General features: G+C 49.8%; 1 protein-coding gene across 2 annotated transcripts in view; it reads right to left on the reverse strand.

The window, feature by feature from the left end:
• LOC114589048 (carboxyl-terminal PDZ ligand of neuronal nitric oxide synthase protein-like) overlaps positions 1-17,393 on the reverse strand; it is a 54,271-nt gene extending 36,878 nt beyond the window's left edge. Inside the window, exons 1-2 of one of the 2 annotated variants that reach the window (XM_028715026.2) lie at positions 17,160-17,393; positions 3,745-3,816 (exon numbers count right to left, since the gene is read on the reverse strand). In XM_028715026.2, the coding sequence (XP_028570859.2) occupies positions 3,745-3,816; positions 17,160-17,270 (183 nt within the window). In that variant the 5' untranslated portion in view covers positions 17,271-17,393. The remainder of the gene's footprint in view (positions 1-3,744; positions 3,817-17,159) is intronic. The other variant, XM_028715029.2, reaches the window with a different exon arrangement.
• Between the last annotated feature and the right edge of the window lie 1,023 nt (positions 17,394-18,416).

The raw sequence follows: 18,416 nt of genomic DNA on the forward strand, positions 1-18,416 counted from the left end.
GGACAGCCCTCTCCTCCATGAATGTGCCTCCTGTGGGCGGGAGTTCCACAGGTTAACTACGCATTGTGCAAAGAAGCACTCCTTTTTATGTTGGAAGCTGAATCTTCCATCATCATTTCCCTTCTCTTCCCTCCCCTTTTATGAAGATCACCTGCTCTGAGACCCCACTGCTAATTCTCTCCTGACCTCCTCGCTGGCCCAAGTAGGACCAATTCAGCCAGCTAGCCCTGAGGATTATCTAATTGATTTTTGATTTTTATTGTCATTCATGTTTTTATGCTGCTTTTATAATTAAGTGTTTTAAAGTGTTTTGAATTTGTTGTTAGCCGCCCTGAGCCCGGTTTTTGAACCGGGAAGGGCTGGGTATAAATAAAAATTTATTATTATTATTATTATTATTATTATTATTATTATTAATTATCATTTAGCTTCACTGGGTGCCAAGTTCTGACGGACGGAGAGAGGGAGGTGCCATTTCCTCTTTCTCCATGCCACACACAATTTTATAGACCTTTGGCATGCTTGAAACTGCTTTAGGATTTGTCACGTAGACTTGGCTTTGCTTGGGAGCACATAGGTCCCGTCCCCCTTTCCTCCACTGACGCCGCTGCCTGGCCTCCCCACCCCCAACCCCTTTCTAACTGCCAATTAACTGTCACAAGCAAGGCGCCCACGCCGAGCCCCAGCTGGGAAATGCGAACACAAGGAATGCCTTCCTCCTTATTAAATCTCGGAAGCCTTTTTATAAAAGGGGAGGGGGAAGGGGGGGAGGAATAGCTGGCCCGGAACACAAGGAGGATGCTTCATAAAGCCACTCAGCACAGCTGATTAGGGGATTAGCGGATGCCAGCCTACAGAGCCCACAGGGCGACAGGGAGGGGGGCAGCCTAAGGGAGAACCCCTGCAAGGCACCTGAGCGCAGGCAGCTGTTGGAAAACAGGATTGGAGGGCCTTTGGCTGGCACAGCGGGGTGGAAGCAGAGAAAGCAACAGGATTTTGGTGTGAATTGCAATGGTGGTGGTGGGCGAGGGCTTGTGCCCGCACTTGTGTTTTTCCTAGGATCCGCAGCAAAACACCCAGAGACCCTGAGTGGGTGGTTACTGTTTTTGGGGGACAGGGGGCGGGCAGGTGTGGGGGATTCCCTGGTCCTGAATGGGGTAACTGTGTCCCTGAAGGAGCAGGTGCGCAGCCTGGGAGTCATTTTGGACTCACAGCTGTCCGTGGAGGCACAGGTTAATTCTGTGTCCAGGGCAGCTGTCTCCCAGCTCCAGCTGGTACGCAGGATGAGACCCTCCCTGCCCGCGGACTGTCTCGCCAGAGTGGTGCATGCTCTAGTTATCTCCCGCTTGGACTACTGCAACGCGCTCTACGTGGGGCTACCTTTGAAGGTGACCCAGAAACTGCAATTAATCCAGAATGCGACAGCTAGACTGGTGACTGGGAGCGGCCGCTGGGACCACATAACACCGGTTCTGAGAGATCTGCATTGGCTCCCAGTACGTTTCCGAGCACAATTCAAAGTGATGGTGCTGACTTTTAAAGCCCTAAACGGCCTCGGTCCTGTATACCTGAAGGAGTGTCTCCACCCCAATCGTTCAGCCCGGACACTGAGATCCAGTGCCGAGGGCCTTCTGGCGGTTTCCTCATTGCGAGAAGTGAGGTTACAGGGGACCAGACAGAGGGCCTTCTCGGTGGTGGCACCCACCCTGTGGAACACCCTCCCATCAGATGTCAAGGCAATAAACAACTATTTTACTTTTAAAAGACAACTGAAGGCAGCCCTCTTTAGGCATGTTTTTAATGTCTGGTGCTGTATTGTTATTAATATTCAGTTGGAAGCCGCCCAGATGGGCGGGGTATAAATAATAAATTATTACATTATTATTAGGGTTATGGGCAGAGGGGCCTGTTATCTGCCAGATCCACACATCCACCCAGTGCTCAGTACTATCTCCTCTGACTAGTAGCTGCCAACCAGGGGGCCCCTCCCAGCTTTGCAACCCTTAGGGAAAGGGGCGCCCAAGGTTGAGCCTAGTGCCTTTGGTTGAGCCTAGTGCCAAGCCAAGTGCCCATCCCCTGAGCTGCCAGGAGCACTCCCTGGTGCAGTGAACAGAGGGGTGAGATGGTCTGGGGCCACCTCAGACCATCACTGGTCCACCCACCGTGCTCTGCCAAGGCTATCCCAAACAGCCTCCCAAGCTGGAGACTGGATGCCGGGCTTCACGGGTGGAAGCAGGTGCAAAAACCCAGTCCCTGGGGGGGGGGGCAGCTGGACTGGTTGAGGGGGGGCCTGCAGTCCTCCAGGTGCTGATGCAATACAACTCTGAACAGCTCATGTGGCAAGTGGACAGAGGTGGGGGGGAGCCGAGGGTTGCAGTAAAACCCAGGGATCTAAATCCCCTCCCCCACCTCCCTGTTTTGAAAACAGGAATTTGTGGCAAGGGGGGGCACTGCATATGGCAGCTTCTGCTGCGCACCTCTTCTGTATCCCCCAAGAAAACTTGGCCCACTTTCTGTTTTTGTAGAACTGGCCCAGAAGCACCTGGTACACCCAGAAATTCCACAAAAACAATAGAAAAGTCAGTATTTCTAATTTTGTTACTCATCAAGCAAAACTAAATTATGTTAACTTTTTAATATACAGAGGTACCTCTGGCTGTGAACGGGATCCGTTTCGGAGGCCCGTTCGCAACATGAAAAGAGCGCAACCTGCAGCAGCGTGCCTGCGCACACGCGGGTTGCGATTCGCCGCTTCTGCGCATGACGTTATTTTGCGCCTCTGCACATGCACAAGCGTGAAACCCGGAAGTAACCCTTTCCGGTACTTCCGGTTCGCCGCGGGACGCAACCTGAAAGAACGTAACGTGAGGAATGACTGTACAATATGTTTTGAATTCCCAAGTCATGTCACAACTTTTTTTAGCAGCTCCCATTTTTGGAAGCTGGAAGCTGAAAAATTCAACGCACGTTGCCATGCCAGCTCCAGAGCACCTGAGCTATAGACGGTGGTGGACACGACTCTGCTGGAGGTTTTGAAACAGAGGTTGAAGTGCCACCTGCCAGGGGTTCTTGCACTGTGATCCCGCCCTGCAGGGGGGCTGGAATAGAGGACCCTTGGAAATCCCTTCCAGTTCTACAGTTCTACAAGTCTATGAAAAGAGACACTTTGGCCTCGCTCTCCTTCTCAGAACTGACAAGAAAGAGTCAGCCTTGCCTCAAGTCAGGCAAAGTGGTGGGGGGGCCGCGGGAGAGGAGAAAGAGAAATGCAAACTGACTGCAGAGCCAGAAGTGGACAGAGGCACCACCTGGTCTAGCACTGCCATGTGTGCCCCCCACAGACTCTCCAGAAGACAGCTCCTAAGCTGCAGTCATTCATTCCCAGAAGTCCTTCTTAGCCTCTTGAGAGAATCTGGGCTTCTGTTCCAGGAGGAAACGCAGCTCATCCGTGGGCTCAGCCATTTGTGGGGGTGGCGGGGGCGTATGTGAAGTGGAGTCCAGCCAGCCTTCTGGTTGAATGCCTCCTGGGGAAAGGAAGGCAAGGGCAGAGTGCTTTTTTCTTTCGGAGGTGGCGAAGTACAAGGCACAGGGGGAAGAGAACGTTTCTCTGATTGCATCATTGAGCGGCTCAATGTAAGCAGAAGATATCTGCAGGTTGGGGAGGAGAAAGGAGGAAGGAAGGAAGGAAGGAAGGAAGGAAGGAAGGAAGGAAGGAAGGAAGGAAGGAAGACGCATGCAATGACTCACCCGGATCCTCCTCATCGCGGCCACTATCTCCACACGGCTGTTGGGTCTTGGCACGTCCAGACTGCCAATGTACTGAAGGGAGAGAGCAAAGCCAGGAGTGATTCGTTAAAGACTTTTGGAACAATTTGCCCCTGTTCCAAAGCTTGGTGCTGTGCACATCTGCCCCATTCCCATCGGTATCTGCAAGGGCTCTGTGCATTCACACACTTATTTCTTACTACTACTACAGTGGTACCTCGGGTTAAGTACTTAATTCATTCCGGAGGTCCGTTCTTAACCTGAAACTATTCCTAACCTGAAGCACCACTTTAGCTAACGGGGCCTCCCGCTGCCGCTGCACAATTCTGTTCTCATCCTGAAGCAAAGTTCTTAACCCAAGGTACTATTTCTGGGTTAGCGGAGTCTGAAACCTGAAGCACCTGTAACCTGAAGCGTCTGTAATCCGAGGTAGGTAAAGGTAAAGGTACCCCTGCCCATACGGGCCAGTCTTGCCAGACTCTAGGGTTGTGCGCCCATCTCACTTAAGAGGCCGGGGGCCAGCGCTGTCCGGAGACACTTCCGGGTCACGTGGCCAGCGTGACAAAGCTGCATCTGGCGAGCCAGCACAGCACACGGAAACGCCGTTTACCTTCCCGCCAGTAAGCGGTCCCTATTTATCTACTTGCACCTGGGGGTGCTTTCGAACTGCTAGGTTGGCAGGCGCTGGGACCGAGCAACAGGAGCGCACCCCGCCGCGGGGATTCGAACCGCTGACCTTTCGATCGGCAAGCCCTAGGCGCTGAGGCTTTTACCCACAGCGCCACCCACGTCCCTGTAATCCGAGGTACCACCGTATTATTATTACTATAGCCCATCTTTTTCAGAGACTGGGACTCAAGGCAGCTTACGCAAATCAAAGCAGCACAAATAAAATACAAAGGCTTTGTTGGCATCAATCTGTCTCGAGAGACAATGGAGTGCCCCTTTGGAGGTGAAGTCCAACCACTGTGTTAGCAGAACCGAAGTGAGCTCCCCGGGGCACAAGCCTGGGCAGTGTGTCAGGAGGTCCTGGGCTGACCAGACTACAAGACCCCTCTTTCCAAAGGAAAGCAGAGCAATACGTTTGGCACCCGCTTGGTTGCAGGAGTTGGATGGAAGGTGGAGTACAAGGTGCCATCCAACCGCCTTAGGGACTCCACTCTGGATTTGTGTAAGATTTGCTCCTGGGTTTTTTCTTTTCTTGAAGTTATCCTACAAGGTTTGGAACCAGAGCTTTCCTTCTCCCAGGTGGGCTACCTTCCCAGGTGGATTGGCCCCACCTGCCCCTCACTTCCCTCTACAGCATGTGCAGATACCACCTTCTTGACTGTTGGACCCACTCTTAATAATAATAATAATAATAATAATTTTTTATTTATATCCCGCCCTCCCCAGCCGAAGCCGGGCTCAGAGCGGCTAACAGCAGTAAAAGTAACACAATTTACATAAAATCACAATCAATTAATTGAAATACATTCTAAAATCAATTCATTCTAAAATCAATTCAGAATCAAATTAAAGGCAGCCATTGGGCTAGAGTTCTATGAGGATTACAGAAGGAGGGGTTCAGACTGTGCCGTGGCCAAAGGCCTGGTGGAACAGCTCCGTCCTGCAGGCCCTGTGGAAAGATGTCAAGTCCTGCAGGGCCCTGGTCTCTTGTGACAGAGCGCTCCACCAGATCGGGGCCACAGCCAAAAAGGCCCTGGCTCTGGTTGAGGCCAGCCTAACCTCCCTGTGGCCCGGGACCTTCAAGATGCTTTTGTTTGAAGACCGTAAGGTCCTCCGTGGGACATACCAGGAGAGGCGGTCCCGTAGGTATGAGGTCTGCTCAATCTTTCGGAGGCTGTCTTCGCACACAGAGTCCCAAACTCACTGAGGGTTTGCGACCCATTGGCTACCCTCACCTGATGCAGACGGCCACTCGAAGCCGTTCTCAGGACTGTGGCTGCTGTCACATGCCGGCAGCTTCTAGGAGCCACAGGTGAGAGCTGAGAGCAGGGTGGGGACCAAAGGGGGGTGAACTACCTGAGAAGGAGCACAACATGCCCCCTACCAGAGGTACTGCCCCTCCCCTAACACCCCAGACACAGGCTAAAAACATAAATACAGAAACTAAATACTATGGTGCTGGAGGAGACTGTTGAGAGTCCCATGGACTGCAAGAAGATCAAACGCATCCATTCTGAAGGAAATCAGCCCTGAGTGCTCACTGGAAGGACAGATCCTGAAGCTGAGGCTCCAGTACTTTGGCCACCTCATGAGGAGAGAAGACTCCCTGGAAAAGACCCTGATGTTGGGAAAGATGGAGGGCACAAGGAGAAGGGGACGAAATGGTGGGACAGTGTTGTTGAAGCTACCAGCATGAGTCTGACCAAACTGCGGGAGGCAGTGGAAGACAGGAGTGCCTGGCGTGCTCTGGTCCAGGGGGTCATGAAGAGTCGGACATGACTAAACGACTAAACGACTAAACAACAACAAATACTATACAGTCGGACCTTGGAAGTCGAATACCTTAGTTCCCGAACGTTTTGGCTCCCGAACGTCACAATCCTGTAAGTGACTGTTCCGGTTTGCGAACTATTTTTGGAAGCTGAGCGTCCGACGGGGCTTCTGATTGGCTGCGGGAGCTTCCTGCAACCAATCAGAAGCCGTGCTTTGGTTTTCGAACGTTTTGGAAGTCAAACAGACTTCCGGAACTGATTCCGTTCGACTTCCAAGGTACGACTGCAATAGAATTAAAGGAATATTAAAAACCAATGTATTAAAATACAGTTTAAAAAAGAAGCACAGCATAATTTCAAAGCCTTTTCCTTTTTCAAAAAGTCAGTTCTCAAAGGCATGTGGGAATTAAACAGTATTCAGCTGCTGGCAAAAAGACAAGGAGCGAGCCAGGCTTGCCTCTCTAGGGAGGGAGTACCAGAGTCTGGGAGTAGCCACCACCGAGAAGACCCTCTCCTGTGTCCTCACCAAGGCTGTGGGACTGTGAAAAGGGTTTCCCCTGAAGATCTCAGAATCTGGACAGGTTCACATGGGAAGATACGGTCCTTCAGAAAGCCTGGGGCCTAAGCCTACACAAGTACACACAGATTGGGTGCCTGGCATTAAAATTTGCAAGCACTCTGGCTGGGACAGAGCTCTGTGTTTGCACTGCGAGAGCTGGATTGCAACCCTCTGGTCTGTTGAGTAACCCTACGGGTGTTCCATATCAGTTGATGTGTGCCTATCCTGGGGATGTCATAACACCCTTGACCCTGCGGTGGAAATGAGTTGCAAAAACAAAGTTCTGGCCTGCATTTCCTCACCCTCCGTTTCCTGGCATTATGCTGCTCCTCGCAAGATAAGCCAAGCCGACAGAATCCCACCTCTTGCCAAACTCAGCCGGCCTGGAATTGGTACCCGCCGGAGGAAATAACTGATTTGCAAATTGTTCGTTTTAATGAGGCTCTGTCACGGCAGGGCAAGGTGAAGACACTGAGAACCAGGCTAGGACTGTACAAAAATTTGCACGCCAGTGGAAGGATTTCTGTTGCCCATCTCTCTCTCTCTCACACACACACACACACACTCCGTCGGACTTGGACCCGAGTGATACCCATCAAGCTTGCAACTGAGGGTGCCAACATTGCTCAACTGGAGATTAGTTGCTCAACCTTCTTTAAGCCACAAGGGTGGTGGAAAGGAGCTTCGGTGGGGTGGGGGCTTAGAGGTGAAATGGGGATTCTAATCCTGCTTAATGGTCTTGTACCTGAGCACCAGAAGGGAAGCCATTTATATATTTATTTCATAAAATTCATATAGCACTCAGCTGCATAAGATTGCCCAGTCGGCCGTTTTGACCTGCGGAACTGGAATTATTATTACGGGTGCCACATAATACCCGCTCCAAATTTGTAAGGAATTGATTTTTTAGTGCAGTGTTACCCATACTCTGGAACTCCCTGCCTCTTGACACCAGGAAGGCACAACTTGCTGGTTGTGGTACCTGCTAAGCCTACCCAGCTATGTGGAACATTGGCAAGTCTTTTAATCTGGTTTTTAGTTTCATCACTGTTATGTACTAAGCTTGGATCCCTAGAACAATAGGCAGGTAGGATCCTAGAATGCAACAACTGATTGGCTTGCAGGCGAAGACCAATCAGGCTCCAGGAGGAAGTTAATCAGCCTATTAGGCTGGTAGGATCGAAGAATGCAACAACTGATTGGCCTGCAGGAGAAGGGCTCCAGGAGGGAAGCGGAATCAGCCAATCAGACGGGATTCATTGTGTAAATAATGTATATAAAAGCCTGATGTTGGGGGGGGGGGCAATTCAGTCACTGTTTTACAAGCTGCAATAAAGAGCATGAAATCACTGCAGGACTCCGAGTATTTTTCAACCACTTCTTTAAATTAATATCTCAATGTTTTAAATAGCTGTTTCACGTGTTTTTACTGATAATTTCGTTGTTTCACTCTTTCTGCAAACCGTTCTGAGGTCACCATTGGTTTGTTTGATTTTTACAATCAATTCCAAATAAATTTTGTGGGGTGGGGGGTGGGGGACCTCAAAGCCATTTGGGGTCAATGTATCATCAAGCCCACCTGGGGGCTGATGAGAGCTGGAGTCCAAGACATCTAGAGGGCACCAGCTTGGCCAAGGCTGCCATGGGCACACAGCAAACAGTGGATGGAGCACATAGGAACACTCAGATTTCAAGAAAGTCCCAAGAAAGGGGGAGGCTGGCATTAGTATTATAAATTCAGATATATAAGCTAGGTGCCAAATGGCACCTTAAATCCAGGTTGCAGTCGCCACAACAGAATGTCTATTGGCCAAGGAATTAGACTAGAGGATCCCCTGGGTTGCTTCCCACACAACAATTCTACGACTCTATGATCTCAAAACCCCTTCATGGATCACTGCCTTGCCGTGGCGAAGGGGCTTGAAGAACTCAGAGAAGCTATGAACTACGCCGAGCAGGGCACACAAGATGAACAGGTCATAGTGGAGAGTTTCGACCAAACGTGATCCACCTGGAGGAGGAACCGGCAAGCCACTCCAGTATCCTTGCCAAGAAAACTCCATGGACAAAGACAACAGGCATATAAAAGTTATGACGCTGGAAGATGAGCCCCTCAGGTCGGAAGGCGTCCAACATGCTACTGGGGAAGAGCGGAGGGCAAGTACAAGTAGATCCAGAGCTGATGAAGCGGCTGGGCCAAAGCCGAAAGGACGCTCAGTTGCGGATATGCCTGGAAGCGAAAGGAAAGTCCAATGCTGTAAAGAAAAATATTGCATAGGAACCTGGAATGTAAGAACCATGAACCTGGGTATAGTGTTTTCGAGGTTACCAGCATGAGTCTGACCAAACTGCGGGAAGTAGTGGAGGACAGAGGTGCCTGGCGTGCTCTGGTCCATGGGGTCACGAAGAGTCGGACACGACTAAACGACTAAACAACAACAACAATGATCTCAAAAAAACTAAGATCACGGCCACTGGTCTCATCACCTCCTGCAAATAGAAGGGGAAGAAATGGAGGCAGTGAGAGGTTTTACTTTCTTGGGCTCCATGATCACTGCACATGGTGACAGCAGTCACGAATTAAAAGACGCCTGCGTCTTGGGAGAAAAGCAATAACAAACCTGGACAGCATCTTAAAAAGCAGAGACATCACCTTGCCAACAAAGATCCGTATAGTTAAAGCTATGGTTTTCCCAGTAGTGATGTATGGAAGTGAGAGCTGATCGCCGAAGAATTGATGCTTTTGAATTATGGTGCTGGAGGAGATTCTTGAGAGTCCCATGGACTGCAAGAAGATCAAACCTATCCATTCTGAAGGAAATCAGCCCTGAGTGCTCACTGGAAGGACAGATCCTGAAGCTGAGGCTCCAGTACTTTGGCCACCTCATGAGAAGAGAAGACTCCCTGGAAAAGACCCTGATGTTGGGAAAGATGGAGGGCACAAGGAGAAGGGGACGACAGAGGACGAGATGGTGGGACAGTGTTCTGGAAGCTACCAGCATGAGTTTGACTAAACTGTGGGAGGTAGTGGAAGACAGGAGTGCCTGGCGTGCTCTGGTCCAGGGGGTCAACAACAACATGATCTCAACTACTGTATTGCTTGACTGTATCTTGCTCTTGCAACAATTCACTCGTCCCAGTATGCAAGAAGGAGAAACACACACAGTGGAAATGGAATTACGGTAACTATGGACCAAGGTGGGTCTTTAAATTGTGGCCGCCAACCTGGCGCCCATAAATCTCCTCATGGTTGCAACTGGATCCATGCCAGGAGCAAAACACATAATCCCAGGGCACCAGTTTTTGCTTTACTGGCCACCTGCAGGCCAGGTACAGAAGCAATACGGTGCCCTCTGTGGTGTAGTGGTTAAGAGCGGTGGACTCGTAATCTGGGGAACCGGGTTCGCGTCTCTGCTCCTCCACATGCAGCTGCTGGGTGATCTTGGGCCAGTCACACTTCTCTGAAGTCTCTCAGCCCCACTCACCCCACAGAGTGTTTGTTGTGGGGAAGGAAGGGAAAGGAGAATGTTGGCCGCTTTGAGACTCCTTTGGGTAGTGATAAAGCGGGATATCAAATCCAAACTCTTCTTCTTCCTCTTCTTCTCTGGATGCTGGTAGACTCCAACTCCCATCATTCCTAGCCAGCCACTACCGCACTGGCTGGTGCTCAAGGGAGCTGGAGCTAAAACAGTTGCTGCAGCTTATCCAGAAGATCAAGAAGGGAACCTCTGCCAAACCTGTTCTCCTGTTTATGCTGCAGGAGGGAACGTTATTTACAGTTGAAACTCAAAAATTTAGAATATCGTGGAAAAGCTCCTTTATTTCAGTAATTCAACTTAAAAGGTGAAACTAATAGATGAGATTGACTCATGACATGCAAAACAAGATGTGCTTCTACTCCTCAGAGGTCCAATCTTGCTCCATTTGCAATCCTTGTTTTGCTGATTTCTTTGAATATTCTGATTTTCTGAGATGGTTCATTTGGGGTTTTCATAAGCTGTACGCCATGATCATCACAACTGTAACAAATCAGGGCTTGACATATCTCGCTTTGCATGTCACGAGTCAATCTCATATACAGTGGTACCTCGGGTTACAGACGCTTCAGGTTACAGACTCCGCTAACCCAGAAATAGTACCTCGGGTTAAGAACTTTGCTTCAGGATGAGAACAGAAATTGCGCGGCGGCAGTGGGAGGCCCCATTAGCTAAAGTAGTACCTCAGGTTAAGAACAGTTTCAGGTTAAGAACAGACCTCCAGAACGAATTAAGTTCTTAACCTGAGGTACCACTGTATTAGTTTCGCCTTCCAAGCTGAATTACGGAAATAAAGGAACTTTTCCACAATATTCTAATTTTTCGAGTTTCACCTGTAGAACAAATCAAGGCTTGTCATATCTCACTTTGCATGTCATGAGTCTATCTCGTATATTAGTTTCACCTTTCAAGTTGAATTAGTGAAATAAAGGAACGATATTCTAATTTTTTGAGTTTCACCTGTGTGGTTGCTGTTGTTTGCATTTATAGCCCTCCTTTCCCCCAAGGAGCTCAAGGTAGCGTATATGGCTTCCCACTTCCTCATTTTAACCTCACAACAGCCTTGCGAGGTAGGCAGGGTCAGGACCCCCAGATGCTCCCAGGCCCTGTTCCCCATTCCAGCTCTCTTGGGGCGCAGGGGTCTTTGTGGCGCTCTGCAATCCGCCTTATTTCACGGAGACCAGACTCCTAGACACCTTTGGCACTTTAGGGTCTGCCAGTCCAAAGCAGAGCTGTGCCACCGCCACGAAACTGTGAAACGTATTTCCTTCATAAAAATGATGAACAGCCAGTGCTCTCTGCCTGATCTGTAAGAATGCCAAACCACAAAGCAAAACAAGCACAGGGCTCTGTCCCCTAGAACAGTGTTCCCCAACCTTGGGCCTCCAGCTGCTTTTGGACTACAATTCCCATCATCCTTGACCACTGGTCTTGCTAGCGAGGGATGATGGGAGTTGTAGTCCAAAAACAGCTGGAGGCCCAAGGTTGGGGAACACTGCCCTAGAAGACTGCAGTCTGCAGTAATGAGGGTCTGCTTCTTTTTCTTCTTCATTAATTAATTTATGACTATTATTATTATTATTATTATTATTATTATTATTTATTATTATTATTTTATATTTATTAAATTTTCATACCACCCTTCATCTGAAGATCACAGGGACGTTCGCAGCATAAATAACATAATACAGTGGTACCTCAGGTTACATACGCTTCAGGTTACATAGGCTTCAGGTTACAGACTCTGCTAACCCAGAAATAGTGCTTCAGGTTAAGAACTTTGCTTCAGGATGAGAACAGAAATCGGGCTCCGGCGGCGCGGCGGCAGCAAGAGGCCCCATTAGCTAAAGTGGTGCTTCTGGTTAAGAACAGTTTCAGGTTAAGAACGGACCTCCGGAACGAATTAAGTACTTAACCTGAGGTACCACTGTAATAACAACAAAAGCCAATAACCCTGAATCATAAGGGGGAAATTGATGCACTGAAATCACTGTCCGTCCCCCCATCAGGTGCTGATCATTCTCACAATTGTCCATCAGAATATCACTACTCAAGCAATGAGAGGGACCAATGTTTTCCCAAGACTATAATCTCCCTCTCCTATGAAGAACTGGTGACCTTGGCTTTCTTTACCCTATTCTTGTGCTCCGCCACAAGTTCTGTTCGGGGAATCTTTATTAAATACCAAGGCACTCTAATAGTTAATTCCAGGCTTGAGGAAGCTTGCAAGATATAAGGAAATCCGAAGATAAACATCTGCATTCCTTTAAAAGCATGAGCAGCATTGTTAATAACAGACTGATAAACCACACATTATTATTAATAATAATAATATTACCATTACCATTTTAAAAGCCCGTCCACCCTCTGAAATCAACAAGACGTTCCTTTGCACCTTTCCCATTTTTTCCAGATATTTTCTAAAAGTGCTAATGTGCTTCTGGGCTCAAACTCCTTCAGAAAACACCACTCTCTGCGTTACATATTCGGCTCAGAAACCAGCTTGGCTCAATCGCACAGGGCTTAAAACTATCTAGCAACTGGGTTCTAGGACTGCAATCTTAGGATTTACTGTGGTTTTGGGAACAAAGACAGAGAGGGTTTGGCAAGGGAAGATTCCCAGCCAGGGAGGGGAGCTGGCTATTTTAAAAAGGAGGAAAGCAGTGGCACAGCTTGAGAAGGGGGAGGGGGCCGATGACAGTGTCCGGCATCTAAAGCATCTCTCTCCCCCAGCCCCCACTCCCGCCCTCCGAAACACCCATTATTGTCTCCGAAGGTCAGTCTCCACACAGCTCCTCCCACCATCCTGCTGCCACCCAGAGCGCCTTTAATGGAAGGGTGGTCCCATAAGAGAGGTCAAGATCGTAAGACCCTCTTGGAGCTCACCCCTGCCACACCTGGCAAGCATTTACAAATTACTTTTGCACAAGGTAAGCACATTCTGATTTTGTTTCTCTCTGCACCACCTACACTGGGAGACAGGCTAAATACAGGTCAAACGGTCAAATCAAATTCCACGTGTCCCTTTGACACAGAACTCTTTGCAGGGCGGAACTGAGGTTTGCTTGCCCGTCTGCTGAGCACAGTTGTAACAATAAACAGCTGGCAAAACTGCCACTGCTATTCTGCCTTGTGAAGGGTTCTGTATAGCTTGGAAGCTTGCATTATTTTCAGACGCAAACGGGATTTTGATACCAAGCTGGTATCGGCAACTGGCTGCCCAGGCAGGCAAGAACATGATTAGAGGCTCCAAGGAATGTTAGACTTTGTTTTCAGTCCTCTATAAAGCTGGGATCTAAATGCTGGCATCACTTACCTTAAATGCCACTTCAAATGCAAATATTCACATTACACTTCTTAAATTTTGCCATGGAAACCTTCATTCTCTAGGCTTAAAAAGAACCAGTTTCCCTTCTGCTCTGCTTGATGAAGAATTCTGTGTCAGCAACACAGCCTGCATATTCTTCCCCCAGATTTCAAGACCCACAGAGTTATTCATAGAACACATGTGGCGGCACACAACCATCACACCAGTCTCAATTCAGACAAGAAGATGGGGCTGAGGCCTCGATGGCACAAGCACCAGATTTGCAAGCAAAAGTTCCCAGACTCATTCCCTGGAATCTCCAAGTATAGCTGAGGGAGACTAGGGAGAACTGTTGCTTGCCAGAGCTGGAATACTGGGCTGGATGGACCAAGGGTCTGACTGAGTGTTAAGGCAACTTCTGAAGACTGGATCCAGGCGTGAGGAAGTTTTCCCCACCACCCCAGAGCAGGTTCCTAAGGATTCCTGCAGGGAAAACGCCCAACAGATTTAAACTCTGAAAACCAGAGAAGATTAATTTTGAATATGAAACCATACTGAGCCAGTTTATATGGAACAAGATCATACAACCGTTATGACCTCTTGAATCTGCGGCCCTTCGCTCCCTGAATAAACTTCCTTGGCTCCATCTGATTAGGACGTAATTAAAAAGAAATTGGTTGGCCCGACTCTCTTGACTTTGTTTTTCCCTCTGACATGGCAGATCTTTTGGGATAAACACATTTTGACTGCAGGGTGTGGGAACAGCCAGTTCCAAACACTACAAGAATAAAAGCCGGAGTCCTTTTAAATTTGGCTGGAAAGATTTGCAGGTCAGCTGTACTTGGTGATGCTCTTACACGGATTCATGAAGAAGGAGAGGGCTAGCCATCTCAGCTCTGCAGCAATGCTTCTGGATCCCAGTTTCTGGGACCCATAGGAGGGGAAAGGGCTGTTCTTGCCTCTAATCTTGCTTGTGGGTTTCCCACAGGGGCATATGGTTGGTCACTATGAGGATTCTGGACTACTAATTGTAACTGTCGTTGCACAGTAACTCTCTGAGCGTAGCCTGGGACCTGGGATCACACCAGAAACCACTGTCAGGTCTATACCTATGATCCCCCACTCCTGGTGCCCCACCAGCCCAAGTAGTCTTTTCTGGCAACCTGCCTTAAAGCTAAAGAGATCCCTGACCATTAGGTCCAGTCGTGGCCAACTCTGGGGTTGCGGCGTTCATCTCACTTTACTGGCCGAGGGAGCCGGCGTCCAGCTTCCGGGTCATGTGGCCAGCATGACTAAGCCGCTTCTGGCAAACCAGAGCAGCGCACAGAAACACCGTTTACCTTCCCGCCGGAGTGGTACCTATTTATCTACTTGCAGTTGACGTGCTTTTGCATTGCTAGGTTGGCAGGAGCAGGGACCGAGCAACGGGAGCTCACCCTGTCACGGGGATTTGAACCACCGATCTTCTGATCAGCAAGTCCTAGGCTCTGTGGTTTAACCCACAGCGCAACCTACCTTAGCACATGGTTAACAGTGGCTCAGTGGTAGAGCACCTGTCTTGCGTGCAGAAGGTCCCACGCTAAATCCCCTATCTCTCCAGGTTAGGGTGGGAATGTCTCCCATCGACAAAACTGTAAAAGCCACTACTGTTGCCTGTCAGTGTGGACGACGCTGAGCTAGAAAGGCAGTGGTTGGCCCGATTCTGTATAAGGCACACCCCCATGCTATTGTCAGGCAGCTGAGAGGCAGGTAGCCCTGTCAATTCATTATTGTAATTATATTTATTTATATCCCGCTTTCCCCCCAGGCTCGGATTCAGGGTGGCTTACACAAATTAAAACAACGCAGCCAAAATATAAAAGAGAGAGAAAGAGAGCCAAGAACGTATAAATGAGAGCCGCCAAGAAACTCTTTTAAAACAGTATATAAGAACATAAGACAAGCGTGCCGGATCAGGCCACTCTTCTCTCAGTGGCCACCCAGACGCCCCACTGGCAAGCAGGATCTGTGCCCAAAAGCATCACTTGCCTTCCTGTGGCCTCCAGCAACTGGTAAGCATTCAGAAGTTAGTAATAAGAACACCTACTGCTGCCAAGTTACCCAAATATCTCCCAGGAGATCCTAATCTACCTTCTTGCTACCTGTGTGCTAAGGAGCCCCCCCCCCCCCAAGGAATCCAACAAGCAAGGAATCACTCACACCCCTTCCCCTGGGAGACTGCTGCTCTCCGCTCTGGCTTAGGAACAGGGGCTCGGACCATGTACAGCGGCGCAACCTTCCTGCAATGGGGCCAAGCATCCATCTCGATCAGCACCACAATTTAAGCAACGGGCAGTTGCACGTTTTGAGGGATTTCCAGAAGCAGAGAATAAAGGGCGTACTCTCTCTCCTGCTCTTTGCAGCTGCTGCTCCCAGTAACCAGCATTCAGAAGCAGACTGCAGCTACACACAGAGGTTCTATTTAGCTACAAGGCAACGGAGAGATCTGCCGGATCAGACCAAAGATCCTTCTGCTCCAGCACACTGTCCGCGAAAGCGGCCAGCTGGATGACCCCAGGAAGGTTGTTAACCTGCAAGCCATGTTCCCAGAGGGCACACTGCCCCTGCACATGGAGGCTCCATTTTAGGGGCTATGACTATGGCCACCTAGGTGGGAACCTAGCCCCCTTCCCTAAGTGCTAGGAGTAGGGAGTCTGAGCTTGGGGAGGGGGCGCACATTTTCAGGTAGGTTTGAGCCCCAGCACTTGTCTGGCACATGCCGGCCAGTGCACAAGGCCTGCAGGCTGCCTTGGAGGCTGAAACATGGTCAGAGGCTCAGTGGACTTGGATGCCCAGGTGTGGACAGTGTGCCTAGGGGGCTCAGGCGCCCCCCCCCCCCACCTCACAGGCACATGAAATTGCTGCATTCTCCCCTGGCAAATAAAAGGTGAAGGGAAGAGTTATCGCCTCTCTCTTCTTACAGGACTTCTGTACCTGTAACAACTTCTACGACAGGCAGAAATCTTAAATAAGGAATTATTCCCACTCCCTGGATGCAGGAATGATGGGGGAAAGCTGCACCTGTGAGATTCCTGCCTTCTTAGGTGTTGATTCAAAGGCTACAACCTGAAGTACTCTTGCTACTGGGAGCAAAGGCGGTAGGCGTCTGCAAACATGCAAGGGGTTCGCTGCCCAACGCGAGCCAAAAGCTCTGCACATGTTCTGGGAACCCCTTTTCCTCAGCGCTCCGAGTTACGGCTTTGACCGGGGAAATCGCGGGAGCTTCCTAGTCAAACACGCCGCAGGGGGGAGGAGGAGGAGGAGGAGGAGAGCTGTTTGCGAGGAACCAAAGCGTGTCTTGAGAAGCACTCTGCACATGCACGGGCAGACCTCTTTCTCTGGAGGTGACAATCCGCGCCCCACGGCTGCGGGTACTGGAGAGATCCCGGCCGGGATGTCGCCAGACGGGGTGGGGCGGTGGGACGGGACCTCCGGCCTGGAGGAAGCAGCGGTGGCAGCGCAGGATCCCGTGCGTAAAGGCGCGCAAAGGCGCCTGCCACAAACCCCCGGCTCACCTTGGCCTGGAAGTGGATCCCGTGCTGGAAGGCTTCCTCGTTGTGCAGCGGCACCCGCGAGTCGCCCGCATCGTCCACCAGGTTGTAGCGGTTCTTGAGCTTGACCGGCATCTTGCAAAGAGCATCGCCCGGCCGCCCCGACGGCGAGTCCCTGCCGCGCGCGCGCGCCAGCAGCCGCCGCCGCCGCAGCAAAGAGCAGGAGGCAGCAGCCGGGAGCGCAGCGCTCGGCTCGCCCAGGACGAGGGCGCCGAGGAGGAGGAGGAGGAGGAGATGGAGGAAGCTCCTCCCGGCGTCTCCCTCTTCCCGAGTGATGCGGTACGTTGGGGCGGAGCTGAAGCGAGGCAGCGGCTGCGGGCACCGGGAATGGAGGCGACGGGGGAGAAAGGGAGGAAGGAGGCGGGCGCGCCACGGCACCTCCCGGGGAGGAAAAGGGGACCTCCTGCAGACGGCGAGGGCGGAGGCAGGCAGCTCAGAGACATGCCCGATCCTGCTTGGTTAATTTTGTGTGTTGGGGTGGTTTTTTTTTTGGGGGGGGGGGTTGCTTTGCTGCTCCATTGGGCAGAGAAGGAGGGGTGTTAGTTAATGTTGTTTGTTATTATTTTTATGGCTTATATATATTTTTATGGTTATAGATATTCATGCATGACACACAACCCTTTTCCCTTCCTTGTATTGTGATGCTGTGTTGCGTATGTCCTGGTAGGTAGGTAGATATTTGCTGTAAGTCGCTTGGAGACTAATCGGTTTAATAAAATTATTATTATTATTATTATTATTATTAAACTCCCACCCTCCAAAGTCCACTTTATTATTATTACTATAGTAACTGCTATAACTCAGACATTGTGGAGATTTAAAAACAGTGCCTGTGGCATAGCAGTTAGTTATTAACAGTGTTGCTTGTGCTGTTAAATGGCCAATTGTTGTTGTTATTATTTTATCTTTATTTATATTCCGCCTTTGCCCCCATCTGGACACAAGGCAGCTTACAGATAAAAACAGGAACCACTAAACACATAGGGAAAGTATCGTTAAACAACCATTGAACATTAATAGAATTAAAACTATCTACGTATATAAAATTTATAAAATTCATACAGACAATTGAAATAAAAACAGCACCAGCCCTTTCAGTAACAACAGCCAGTTCCCAAAAGCCTGCTGGAACAAGAAGGCCTTCGCCTACTGATGTAAGGAAAGCAAGGAGGGAGACAGTCTGGCTTCTCTAGACAGGTAGTTCCAAAGCTGCATGGGAGC

This window comes from Podarcis muralis, chromosome Z (assembly GCF_964188315.1).
Source record: "Podarcis muralis chromosome Z, rPodMur119.hap1.1, whole genome shotgun sequence".
Classification (NCBI taxonomy): domain Eukaryota; kingdom Metazoa; phylum Chordata; class Lepidosauria; order Squamata; family Lacertidae; genus Podarcis; species Podarcis muralis.